At 38.6% G+C, this 14,458-nt stretch overlaps 1 protein-coding gene across 1 annotated transcript; it reads right to left on the bottom strand.

The window, feature by feature from the left end:
• Nucleotides 1-624: 624 nt before the first annotated feature.
• LOC119140706 (syncytin-2-like) lies at nucleotides 625-4,112 on the bottom strand. Its single transcript, XM_037372241.1, has 2 exons — nucleotides 3,938-4,112; nucleotides 625-1,244 (listed from the first exon to the last, which is right to left on the bottom strand). The coding sequence occupies exons 1-2, from the start codon at nucleotides 4,110-4,112 to the stop codon at nucleotides 625-627; spliced, it is 795 nt and encodes a 264-aa protein (XP_037228138.1).
• Between the last annotated feature and the right edge of the window lie 10,346 nt (nucleotides 4,113-14,458).

Here is a 14,458-nt window from a genome sequence, read left to right as displayed (position 1 = left end):
TAAAGTAGGTGGTGGTGGGTAGGGGTGGGTAGTCCCACCAAAGCTGTGCACACCTGGGGCAACAACTTGCCTCAATTTATACAATCAAATGTTGCATATACATAAGGTTTCCAAACACATCTGTACATATTAGTGACCTAGCCCCACTTCATATTAAAATTAGTTCCAAGAAGTCATTTCCATAAGTCCCTCCCAACTGCCTCTTGGTGGTGGTTGTGGGGGTCGTGGGGATGAAGGCTTGGTAGTCTCCCTCGCTCTGAACTTTTTACCTTCTCTCTTTGTGCAGACTCAGTTGTTCCTTGGTCTTTGTCCAAACTATAGAGCTTGTTTTAGCTAGTTCTCATCACAAACTGTCCTTCAGGAGGAACTGAAGACTCCTTGCTTCAGTTAATTTACACAATGTTTAATAAAACAAAGCATTATTTATCAACAACAATCTAGGTAATCCTTAAGCAATTAGATCTACTAACATTTCTTTAACCCCTTCCCTCAGTCCCCCCTTTTCTAGAAAATTATTAAATTCCTTTACTATACCCAATCTAATACATTGTTTCTTTGTCTAACAGTTTTTCAAAATATTTGTTGGACTCTAGTTTCTGTCCTAATTGATTCTTCTTCCATTCACTATAGCAATCTCCTGTGCTTTGGCAACACCACAAGCTGCATCAAATTGCCATGCAAAAGCTCGGAAAAACCCCAAGAGATGTCATTTTGAGTAACTTTATGTAAGATCTTTGCCTGTTTCCTGATTTCCTGTAAGTCAGCAGTGATTCGGCCACTCTGATCTACATACATACAACAGCTGACATTGATTATTGTACATACTCCCCCTTGTGAAGCTAATAATAGATCTAAAGCCATATGATTTTGTGCTAATCCTTTTGAAAGGCTCGTAATTTCTTCTTGGAGGGCTCTGATTGCATCTATAATTTTGTTTTCAATCGTTTTTATTATAGCCGAGATGTTTGCTATAGCTTTCTCTAACTCGCTAACTCCCAATGATGGGATTAGCCATCGCATGAAGCTATGATAGCCTGTCAGTCTTTCAATTAGGGGGTTATTCATCCTTCGATTTCTGATCAAAATACTCCTCCATCTTCTTCTCAAAGGGTCCAGTGTTCTTTTATCAATAATAGTGATGTTAGGAACCAGAGCACCTAAGGTACAAGCTCCTTGCCACCCCAGAGGCAAAGTTTTCTGAGCTGCTGTGCCACACAACCAATACCACCCTGTTCCTACTGGAACTGGAAGACCAGTATAATTATGTGCCTGGAATGTTGGGTCTATATTTGTCTTGTTCAATTGTGGTGAGGTGGACTTAAAAGAAACACTATGTCTGCATGGCTGGGTTCGGACAAAATGGCCTATATTGTTTATACAAACTATTTATATATCTTAGAAAGTGCAGGTGTTAGACCCTGATAGGTTTTTGTGTCCTTCTTCTTGCTTGCTATTTGCTGTTGCTGTAGGTGCCCGTATGCTGAGGTTCTAAGTTCCGATTCTTCACATCCTGTTTACATACCTGACAATTTGTGGCTGTCTTAAAGATACACGACTAAGTCTTTGAAGTCAACTAACTTGTCTCCAGACCCGCTGCAGACCCCAACATTCAATGAAATGGATTAATTACACTTTGAGTATTTCCCAACAAACATGCCGTTTCCCGAACTTACCAAACAACGGTCTCCTGAGGTATTGGCTGTTATTGTTTCCATTTCTAGCTCCTGGTCCCACTTGGCTTGAGAATCTTTTCTAAGAGTGATATTTCACCAGAAAGTAACATTTGTCCAAGAAACATTCAATGGCAATGGAACACCTATTAAGGGCATTCCATGGCCAGAATGTTTTGGCATTTGGGTACAAATCCAACAATCAGTCTTATTTATAATTTGGGTAATAATCTGTGTTAACTGTACATACAAATTCTCTTGCCAAGCAGCCACGCTAATCACCTGTAGGTTTGTCAGGATTAAGCAAATTTTAATCCACATTCTACCTTCTCTGTTTGAGTTTCAAGAGTCCCTGGACTTCAGAAGTCCAGACTTTCCGTGGTGCTTTATTCACCCTAGTGTGATATATCCAGGCACTCTGTTCCTTAATCCTGATAGCTGTAAAAGAGGTAAGAAGCACCTGGAATGGTCCTTCACACTGTGGTTCCAGAGTTTGATCTGCAAGAGACTTTATATACATGTAGTCTCCAGGTTGTATATCATATATAGGTCTGTCCAAACCTCTTCCCTGAGTTCCAAACACGTTTCCTGATTTCATTGAGTTGTTTGCTCAATGACACGATGTAGGAAGTCATGATTTCATCCCCAACTTGTGTAGATATTCCAGTCTGCATCTCATAAGGTCATCCGTATAAGATTTCAAAGGGGCTCAGTCTGTCCTTCACCCTTGGTCTAGTTCGTATGTGCAGAAGGGCTAAAGGAAGAGACTGAGGCCAGAACAAGTTTGTTTCTTGTCCCCATTTCACAATTTGTTGTTTGATCAGATGGTTCATTTTTCCTACTTGGCCACTCGACTGAGGGCGATATGGGGTACGAAGTTGTCAATCTATATCCAAATATTGGCTAATTTGTGGTACCACCTTTGAGATAAAGTGTGGTCCTCTGTCAGAGGATATGGTTGCAGGAACCTCAAAACGTGGTATTATCTCTTGTACCAATATTTTGGTTACCTCCCGAGCCTTGGCTGTTCTGGTTGGGAATGCTTCTGGCCAACCTGAAAAGGTATGGTGACGCAAGTCGAGGTGGAATGAAAAAAAACCTATGTCTGCCTGGCTTGGTTCGAACAAAATGGCCTATATTGTTTATACAAATTATTTATGTATCTTAGACAGTACAGGTGTTAGACCCTGATAGGTTTTTGTGTCCTTCTTGCTTGCTATTTGCTGTTGCTGTAGGTGCCCGTATGCTGCGGTTCTAAGTTCCAATTCTTCACATCCTGTTTACATACCTGACAATTTGTGGCTGTCTTAAAGGTACACGACTAAGTCTTTGAAGTCAACTAACTTGTCTGCAGACCCTCTGCAGACCCCAACAATTCCCCCTTTTTGTTTTTGAACAGCTAGTACCAGGTTTGTCATGTTCTGCAGGGCCCTTGCAAACATGATGGCAACCAAGGCAATAGCAAACAAACAATACTGCCAATTGAGTGAATGGATGCCAAAAAGGCTGACATTTTCTCAGATTTTGGTAACATGTTGCTGCAATGGGGCGCCTAAAATCCATGCAGCACATACCATCAAAATCCTCACAGCCATGTTCTTGAGCCAACAACAAAAAGCCAATACTTGCTCTGTTTTTTATATAATGGTGGCAAATTTGACTCACATTCTTAACTGCCTAACAAACAAGGTGATTTAACTCTTTAATGCTTTCCCTGCTGTTGCTCCGGATAAGAGAAGAACCGCTGCAATACTTTCCCATCAGTTTCATAAATCAACTACATCATTACATGCTTCATCCAAAGTTATATTACGTTTAAGCGCATTATGCTTATCAACATGTTCACGTGTTGATTTATGTGGGTGTCATGGTCCCATGATAGCCTCCTACTACATTAGCATCTACATGAAGACAACTATCGACATTCAAAGTGCAAACAATATTGACTTCTTTTGGGTTAACATTATACAGAGGTAATCAATTATCGAAAATATCAAGGCTTTCAGTAAGATTCTTCATTCCCCACATACATTCACTTTTTTGCAACAATGTCTGCAAGTCAGCTTCAAGGAAGGGCACACCAAACAAGGACTGGTTCAGTAAGGAGACCACACATTAGTTGTTGGGTTGACTGGCGGAAGCAGTGCTCCCACGATCCGGCACGCTAAGCTCAGGTCGCACACAGCAAGCAGGTAGCAGGTATCCATCGCGGACCTTCATCTGCAGAAACACAAGCATAACCTCTCCCCCACGTTAACAATTCGTACCCAACCAGTGCCCGGTACAAGCGTCTTTCATGCGTACTAAGACACCTTCGTGCTTTTGCTGCTTGTCACCAATTGACACAAAATGTTGCACAATGGGAGGCACCGCATGGTCAGCAGAGTTTTTCAGAAAGTTCCGAATGTAACATGCTTTCTCTAATCGTGCCTCTGGGGTCATTCCCTTAATTTTCCCTTTTTTTTTTTTTTTTTTTTTTTTAAGTGAGTGCCACTTTATTAATAGACTCACACCAATTTATACCCCCAGCTAAAAATACACACGCTACACAGGCTTTGTTATGTAAAAGGTGATAGGTTAAAACTAATTGTTCACATGCTTCCATCTCCCCTATGATTGGTCCCAGTGCCCACATGCTGCTCCCTCCTTTTTGTTTTTTTGCGATCCAGACCCCTTTTATTATTCTGTTCACAATTCTCATAAAGCAATTAAATGAACTCAATGAACTTTAGAGGGATGGTCCATAGACTAAGGGAATGATATCTGTGTATTTATGTTAAAGGACAGGAGAGGTGATGATGTATTGGAAAATGCAGCATGATGTAAATGGTATGGAATAAGAATTGGATACCGTCCTGGTTTCGGCTGGCATGCAGTTAATTATCTTCTTAGTAGTTAGTACAGTGCTGTGTTTTGGCTATGATGTGAGAACAATGTTGAAAATGTGTAGAGAGCTTTATGGCAAGTGCTGGAGTCCACAATGCTTATGAAGGACCTTGAAGGCTGAATGCCTAGAAAGTAAGATAAGGTTGGCTGAACGCCTGGAAGAAAAACGGGATATGAAGCAAGGCTGGAGCGGATGTGCTATGCCATGTCAGCGGCTGGATGAGAACATGAAACACAGAGATAAGAAGGAAGAGAGAAAAAAAAATGCAAGAAGTTCAGTGTGTTTTTAGCTTAGTAATTAACCAATGAAATATAGCCAATAAGTGTGTGAACATTATTGATTAACCAATGATATTTTAGTATGGTGCACGTGAACAGTGAATGAGGATATATAAGAGCAGGTTTTAGACTAATAAAAGGTCTTCTGGTAGGATTCAGGAGTCTGTGTCTTCATCTCCTCAAATGGTGACCCTGACGGAGGAGTTATGAGACCTTGGAAGGATAAGGACAGAACTGGGCAAAAGGCGACAGATCGCTGAAGAGGGCTGCGTTCTGGAGGAGACATCTTGGCTAATCGATTGTCCTGACAGCTGGACCAGGCAGACAACCCAGACCCCGGGGGCTAAGGAAACTAAGGGAACAATGCCTGCATTCATCGAGACAGGTGAGCAGCCAAGAAACTTTAAGAAAATTTAAGAAACTTTAAGAAGCTTTAAGAATGGGTTCAATTATGTCTGCAGAAGAAAAAAAAGTATATTAAGGATGTTTCAGCATATTTTGCAAAAAAGAGGAGTTGTATATGAAAAAAGTAATCTGGGACTGTTGCTAGCCTGGTTAAAGAGCCAAGGCACCCCAGCAACCTCTACACAAATATTTGATGTTAAAATGTGGGATTCATCAGGAGAGCAAATTTGGGAAAAGGCATCTCGAGGGGACTTTGACGCTAGCCAAATTATGACTACTTGGAAATTAGTTTTCAAGACATTGAAAGAGATGCGTGCAGAAAAACAGCTTGCAGGAATTGCTAAGGAGGCTTGGTCGGAGACTGAGAAGGGGCAGGAAGCCAGTGTAACAACAAAACAAGATGTTGCTCAGCAGACGGAGTGGAGTGAGAGTGAGGCTGAAACTGAGCATGTTTCTGATGAACCAGAAGGAGCAGAGTCAGAGGATTCAGATGAGGATGGACAAAGTAAAAATTTGTTAAACTTACGATTGGAGGATTTGCGGTTAAAAAAAGAACAGTCAAAAGTAAGGAAGAAGCAACTGGTGCGGCAAAGCAGTAATAAGGAGAGCAGTAGCGATGATTAAAATAATATCAGGAGATGGATTAAAGAGGGGTAGAGGAAAGTGCACTTGGAAAGTTTGAAAGAGGGAGTGCACGAGTTTCCTGTGATATTACAAGATAGACACCCAGGCCAATATCAGCCGTTTCACTGGGAAATGATTAAGGAACTATGGAAAACTGTAATGCAAAATGGACTATATTGTCCTTTTACACAAACTTTATTAGGGAATGTAATGACGGGACAATTAATAACACCATATGATTCTATGCAGTTAGCAACAATTATTTTAACACCGACACAAAGGCTGTTGTGGAAGGACAAATTTGCTGAGCTTTGTGAAATAGCCGCAGTTAACAATTTGGATCAGCCAGATGCTGACCCCCTCTGGAGGGTTGGGACTTCACATTTGCTTGGAACAGGTCCCTTTGCCACCCCTGAGACTCTAGCATGGATGGCTCCAGACATTTTGCGGGAATCCACAAGGCTGGCACTGTGAGCATTTGCAATGCTGCCAGAGTCAGGGAAGCGATTAGAGTGATAGTGAAAAATTTGCATTTTCAGTGCCAACCAAAAATAAGGGAGTGCCAATGCAGCGGTATCAGTGGACTGTATTGCCCCAAGGAATGAAAAATTCTCCCACAATATGCCAGCTATATGTTGATAGGGCGCTGAGGCCATTTCAACAAAATCATAAAGACTTGTTGATATATCATTATATGGATGGCATTTTAATTGCAGGACCTGACAACATTGAGCAATATTTGGTAGAACTGTGTTGTGGTTTAGAAGCATATGGTCTAAACATTGCACCTGAAAAGGTGCAGAGGGAAGCACCATGGAAATATTTGGGATGGAAAATTTTGTAGCGGTGTATTGAAACGCAGAAATTAAAAATCGGAACGGATGTACAGACACTGAACGATGTGCAAAACTTGTTGGGCAATATAAATTAGATAAGAACAATTATAGGAATTGATTATCAGACATTACAGCCGTTATTTGATCTCTTGAAAACGGATAGTGACTTGAGTGCCCCAAGACGATTAACATCAGAAGCAGAAGGAGCTTTAAATTCTGTTGAGGCATGTTTAAATAAAAGGTAAGCACATCATGCAGTGATGGGACAATCTATACAGCTGTTGATAATTAACAATGAGTTTCAACCTCTGGCATTGATCATGCAATGGCTGGAAGGAGAAGCTGAACCACTGATCATTTTAGAATTGTATTTTTTGTCAAATCAACCACATATAACATTGACGACAAGGGTAGATATGTTTGCTGACGTTGTTATAAAGGGAAGGCCCAGAATTGTTGACATGTTGGGCAAAGAGCCAGAGACTATTGTTGTTCCACTAACAGAGCAATATTTGCAGTGGGCAATGCAGAATAGCATACCATTGCAAATAGCTTTAGCTGCATTTGATGGACAAATTTGTATGCATCATCCAGGACACAAGTTGTTGACATTTGTTCAACAAGAAGGGTTAGAGAAAAGATCACTGTGTTCAGAAAGACCTCTGTCAGCATTGACAGTGTTTACTGATGGGAGTGGAAGGACAGGAAAAGCTGCAATTACTTGGAAAGAAAATGACCAGTGGCAAAGTCACGTAGTATAAATCATGGGATCACCACAAATAGTGGAATTGCAAGCATTATTGAGGTGTTTGTAAAGTGGAGAACTGTGCCCATCAATGTAGTTGCAGACTCTGCCTATGTGGTGGGTATAGTCACTAGATTAGAAAGGTCATTCTTAAAACATGTCAACAATGAGTTATTGTTTAACAAACTGAAAACCTTGTGGGTCTTATTGAATAACTGAGAAGAAACGTATTATATTTGTCATTATCGTAGTCATACCAATTTACCAGGATTTTGTGCACAGGGAAATGCTGAAGCTGATCAACTCACACAACCTGTGTTTGTTTCACCAGTTCCTAATTTGTGGCAACAGGCTAGGCTGTCACATGAGTTTTTTCACCAGACCACAAAAGTGTTGCAGAAGCAGTTTAAAATTTCAATTTCAGAAGCAAAAGCCATTGTGCAGGCTTGTCCAGATTGTCAGCGTGTAGGACCTACCACAGCAGTAAACACAAGGGGCCTAGCAGCGCTCCAATTGTGGCAGACTGATGTTACTTATGTAGCAGAATTTGGGAGACTCAAATATGTTCATGTAGACACCTTTTCTATGGCAATGTGTGCAACTGCATTGTCTGGTGAAACTGCAAGACATGTGCAAACACACTTTAGACATGTGTTTGCCACCTTAGGGGTGCCAAAACAAGTTAAGACTGATAATGGGTCTGCATACATTGCAGGATCTACCAAATGATTTTTTGAACTTTGGGGAGTGATGCATTTGGTAGAATGAACATATAGCATGTAAGAGAATTCAAGAAGTACCTCGACCATTAATCATTTTGAGGAGAACAGGGTGGATGGAGGAGACTGTTTCATGCCAAACTGAGAACACACAGGAATTAAATAAATCAAATGTAGTTTTTAAAAACCAGAGAAATGTAGGGCATTGTTGTGGTTTAACCCCAGTTGGCAATTAAGCACCACAGAGTCACTCTCTCACTCCCCCCTGGTGGGATGGGGGAGAGAATCAGAAGGGTAAAAGTGAGAATACTCATGGACTGAGATAAAGGCAGTTTAATAGGTAAAGCAAAAGCCACATGTGCAAGCAAAGCAAAACAAGGAATTAATTTACCACTTCCCATCAGCAGACAGGTGTTCAGCCACATCCAGGAAAGCAGGGCTCCATCACGTGTAACAGCTACTTGGGAAGACAAACGCCATCACTCTGAACATCCTCCCCTTCCTTCTTCTTCCCACAGCTTTATATGCTGAGCATGACATCATATGGTATGGAATATCCCTTTGGTCAGCTGGGGTCAGCTGTCCCGGCTGTGTCCCCTCCCAGCTTCTTTTATATCCTTACCCTACTCACTGGTGGGGTGGGGTGAGAAGCAGAGAAGGCCTTGACACTGTGTGAGTGCTGCTCAGGAATAACAAAACCATCCCTGTATTATCAACACTGTTTTCAGCACAAATCCAAAACAAACCTCCATACTAGCTACTGTGAAGAAAATTAACTATCCCAGCAAAAACCAGCACAGGCATTCAGGAATTACTTTGTTTTCAGTTGTTCCCTGGCATTCATAATCTGCCATATATATCAGAGTGTTGATAAGTTTTTTTTTTTCCCCTTTATATCAGATGAATCATTCTAGGAGTGGGTACGTTAAGTGCCTTTATTTGTATGCACTTTTTAAAGTGTTCAACAGTAGGCAAAACCTAAAAAAAATACGGAAAGGGAAACAATAATCCAAAGGACACAAACACAGCAATCCAAGGAATGTCTTTCCCGTAATTTACCTCATAAACTGAATATTGCATGTTATATTTAGTGTAATATTAGTAGTGTGTGATATTAACTAATACAAATCATGAAACTTGTTCCTCCTAAGAAAATGCCATATTTCTAATTTTTATACTAACTGGAATATGTCTGTATAAGTCAATCAGCTGATTAATAATTATATAAAAGAAGCAATATATAAATTTCTTATGTTAAAGTGAAAATTATAAAACATCATTTATATTAAAGTATTTTTTGCCTACACCATGTCTAAGAATTTTAAAGGCTCAAAAATCATGATGTTCCAGTTCTGCTTTTCAAACACCTGTAGTGTAATTGTGTAGCAACAGAAACTGCAGATTGACCCCAGCACTCAGCCTGCTAGTGACCATTATATTTTTAGTTAGATAGATCAGTTTTGTCTTTTTTTTTTTTTAATTATTGTTTTCCTGCACTTTATGATAGTCAGAGTCAGTATTTGAATCACACACCGAATCTTTAGTTTTAGAGAATTACCTGGCACAGCCACATAGTTTCTTAAAAATCAACAAAGAACACCAAGCAAAGACAAAAGATGGTTTTTGGTTTTGTTTTTGTTTTTCATTTTTCATATAGGAATGGTATTACACTGTACTGGAAATAAAAAGAGCTGTTCTGCCCTAAATGAACCTTACATTAGCATGAATTGAAATTACATATGTTTATCAAGAAAATAATTTACTTCTATGCTATAATACTGTGACAAATCTTTAAAATAAAATGACCATTACAATGTGAGTAATTTAATAAAATTTATACCTCTGTGTTATAGATAAATAGATAGAGCTGTTAAATCCAAAACATCCATTGACCTGAATTTCTGTTATGGGTAAAATACAACCCCTTGCATTTGTCTGTGTGTAAGCTATGGATGAATTTGTTTTCTAGTTCTTATATACAAGATGTAAATAGCTTTGAAATAACAGCACATTAATAAGTATTAAATTATTTTAATAGACTAATTTCAAGAAAGGTATATTTAAAGCATATAGACATCTAGAGATCCTTGTTCAGGATATCATCAATACCTCAAAGATATTTTTAAAATTATTCATCTTTCTTCTTCATTGAGCACAGTTACCTTTTAATTTGGGTGACTTTTTAGAAAATTAGATTTCTGTAATAATAATGAGAAAAGTTACATAAAATAATACATAAAATAAACTTATTGTTAGAAATTGTGTCTTTGGCTTTTCAAAAATGATGCTCTTTCTTATTTCTAGATTAAAAAAATAAAACTGACAATATTTTGATGATTTTTCATATCAGAATGACATTTCTTTTGAGCTTTACAGACAAGTACAGTACTTTTGAACTGAACTTTTGATCTAATTGTTCATATACAATTTGTATTTAACATCTTTGATCTCTGATTAGTGATCTAATCTGCTGTATAATGTGGCTTTTATTGATCTGTTCTCATGGTGAGCAAATCAAGTCTCATTTTTATGGGAGAGATTGAAAAATATAGTAAAACTGCCTCTAAGACAACAGTTTAAATCTATGCAATAACTGTGGAGGCAAGAGATAAGACTTTAATTACACTGCCAAACTTCACATGAACTCAGTGTCATTAAATAGGCATGTGTCATTTGCCACATATATTTATTTTACTAGATAAGTTGGTAACCACTCATTTAGATGCAGTGCAGTACCACATTTTCTTTGCCACATCTTCTTTGGCACAGAATCTATTCCTGATACTCAAAATAAATTTGAAATATCTTTCTTGTGGTACTTTCCATACATTTCAGATTTTCTGTTCTCATGCAGTTTTTGAAAAGAATTTTTGAACCTTTTACTTGACTGAATTCCAAAACCAATTTTCAGTAGTGGTACCATTTTTAATATGCTATCATGTCATGAAAAAGTATATTAATTGTTGGATCTCCAGAGCTTTTCAATCATGCTCCATAACATGCGAGTTTTGTAATGCCTAGTGTTATTACATTACTAAGCATGGAACAAAATAAAAGCAGTGAAAGTGCTGTGTCTCAGCTTGATGTTATTGAGCATAGTTTTACTTTAGAGGGTTTGTTTTATTTCCCCCATTGTTCTCTAAGAAAGACCTGATGAGCACACTGAACGTATATGCAACGGGTAACACTTTTCACTCCCAAATACAGAACAGTGATGAAGCAGAAAATGCTTGAAAATAGATTGCCTGATTTTTTTTTAACTTTAATATCCTGAAGCCAGTCCAAGATTTCTGATTGCACCTCATGACTTGCATGTCTATCAACTATATGAATTTGGTGAACATTCTATCTTCCAATCTGGAAGTCAAGCATTTTATGATATTGGACCCATGAAATTCTGAATGTAGCTATGTAGATCATAAAGAAAAAAATATCCTTTATTTAGATTGCCTCTAAGTTCTATTATATTCATGCTTAGTCATTGCACCAGAACTAGATGAGGAGGGAATGCAGGGCAGATTAATGTAGAATTTTATAATACTTTTCCTTATTGAAATCAGTGGGAAGGAGGAGGGCCAGGAAGAATCTTTACTGTTGATTGTAGTGAGGTCATATGATTGAAATGTATGTTCCTTTAAAGGCATATGCACGTCAGTCAGATCTATCTATTATCTGTTAGTAGCTTCATTTTCTCTGAGACAGCTGAAGGTTTTGGATTTGCAAATAAGAATATGAATCAGGTCTAGTGTAAACTATTCAAATCTAAATGATACATTATCAACTTTATGAACACAATTTTATTTCCTTATAATTTAATATCAAGTGTAGAAAGAATTTATAAGACAACATATTGATTATATGATGTGTCACTTTTTGATTCAGAGTTTAAAGGTGTAGGGACACCATTCAAGTGCTGATTTGTCTCCCTTCTCACTGACAAACTCAGACAGTGCTTTCAACTTTCCTTAGGTTGTCATATGGGAACAAATAAGAATTACCCATGATAAATACCATTAATCTTGATGTACAGTCTCAAAATACCCGGTTTTAAAACTCTTAAAACTTCAGTTTCTGGCTGACATACCAAGACTTCCTGTCTTTAGCAAATGCATTTAACATTCATGTATTAGGGCATAATATATTCCCATTAATTTTTCTATTTCAGATATGTAGTACTGGGATGAAGAGTCAAACCATAAGCATAAGGGGAATAAGAATGTCTGGACTGTGAGAGGGGGAGGAGACAGACTATGATGAGCAACCAAGAGGGAAAGAGAAAAATTAATTATAAAGGCTAGACAAGGCACAGAGATGGTGGTTTAGACTTACAGGATGGAAAGAAATTCAAGTTTTCTAGCTCTGCATTATGCTGCTGTCAAGAAAGATCTCTGGAACGCATTGTCACCCTATACTAAGAGGACAGACAGTTTCTTTTAGGCATCCCTGGCAGAATGATGATGGCACTGATCATAGTTACAATTTAAGCTTTATTTTCTAAACAGGATATTATGATTAATATAGCACAGTATTTATTATTAGAATGGCACAGGATTTGTACAAGCAGAATCAATATAGTACAGTCTATAAGTAGTGTAATTTTAATTTTATAATTTATAATAAAACATAATTTCTAATCACCTGGACCCTCTTCAGATCAGGTCAAATCTTAATACATGATTTTCTGTATCAACATAGCAATCATAATCTAGACTCGAAAACATATAAAAGAATACGAGTCAGTCCTCAGAGGAAGCAGATGGTGGTGGAGGCATCCCTGGCCACCAGGGGGTCACTGGTCTCGCTGTCCAGCAGCAGTTCCAGTCCAAGTTCCCCCATTTAGGACTTGTAACTGCTTGATTTTATAGACAGCGCTCTGTATGCTGTTACACTTCCCTGTTCTGTGACGGGGTCATCAACAACACCTAGCTGGCCGGGTGCCTGGGACCTTCAAGGCCAGTAAGGAAGGGAGTAAACAGCCTGGTGCCCAAGAATCTTGAGGCCAGTAGGGAGGGGAAGAAGAAACCTGTTTGGTTTGTCTACTTGGTACACAGGACCTTCAGGGTCTGATAATGAGGGAGAAGGGGGCTAATACATGACCTACTCGGTCACAGAGAATGGCCGCTTGCCTTATAAAATGGCATTAGTTATGCTAACTATATTACCAGGGGTTGGGAGCAAGGAGTACTGGTCACACTCATTGAGAAAATTTATGCCTTCATCTACTTGTAGTGATTGGGCTACTTAAAGGTTATTAGTTATTCTCTTAATTTAAGAGATTTAAGTCTGCCTATAGTGTGGATGGGATACAGTTTTGGTGAGCGGGGATTGAAGGGATTTTAATCTACTTTCCTCCTTCCCATCAGCATCAATGAATGAAATGCATACTCCACAGTTCTGCAACATTGCCATGTCTGGACAGACCTATCCAATCAAACTGAGTCCATAACTGGCCCTGTGGATCTGTTTTCCAGCCTTATGAAGCACAGAGCTGGTAGCATTGGGCTGTGCAATCCATCTGTTTGGGGATTTGGCTTGCTTTTTAAGAGCACATGAAATTATACACAGAAAATGTTAAAAAGAAACTGAGTAAAATTCAATGTTCACCATTGTTACAACTACTGCTATTTTAATCGACTCACTATCAGCTTGGTCACAGCAGCACTAATCAAAAGGCCAATGTTAAGGAAGAGCAAAAGGATAATTATACTAGAATATTGACAGTCAATGTAGTTAACTGAGTTGAGTACGTTTTAACAAAACTAGGAATTTAAAAAACTATTTTCTAGTGTTGGTAGAGCATTAGAAAATACAGAATGAAGGTACCACTGCAACAAAGCTGACCAAGCCCTGAAATCAAGTTGTGCATTCACTCTGTCAGGAAGGCAGCCTGCCAAAAGGGTATCATCTTGATTTCTCAGATGACAAGTTTGAAAAGCTCCTGATGGCATCAGCCTTTTGGCTGCCAAATAACACACTGCTTTATTAAATTCAACAGCAGCCTCCCTCACACTTCCTTTTCAAAGAAAAGAAAGCATGTTGTAATTTTATTCTTTTGGCTTGAATACCTGAAAATGTTAAATTGGAAATTTTAGGTATTGGGGAAGAGTTGCTTGAATTGTTTTTTGATTAAAGATTAATCAAATCTTGAGGAAAAACAATTTTTGTAGGATTACATAGGACAGCATAGGATCAAATCAGTTGTTTTTAGGGCAGAGAGAGAATGATCTGATTTCCATCATTAATAAAACTGTTTCTATCATGTATGGTGAAAGAGATGTCTCCCAGTTGGCACTC

This window comes from Falco rusticolus, chromosome W (assembly GCF_015220075.1).
Source record: "Falco rusticolus isolate bFalRus1 chromosome W, bFalRus1.pri, whole genome shotgun sequence".
In the NCBI taxonomy this organism is placed as follows: domain Eukaryota; kingdom Metazoa; phylum Chordata; class Aves; order Falconiformes; family Falconidae; genus Falco; species Falco rusticolus.
The sequence above is the reverse complement of the archived record's forward strand: the minus strand, read 5'-3'. Positions and strand labels throughout refer to the sequence as shown.

What these genes read in the sequence shown, in the direction of transcription:
- LOC119140706 (XM_037372241.1), bottom strand. Translation starts at nt 4,112, where the DNA reads ATGACCCCAGAGGCACGATTAGAGAAAGCATGTTACATTCGGAACTTT. An exon ending in TTGTACCGGGCACTGGTTGG is followed by an intron (nt 1,245 to 3,937) that starts GTACGAATTGTT and finishes CTGGTCTTCCAG; the next exon opens with TTCCAGTAGGAACAGGGTGG.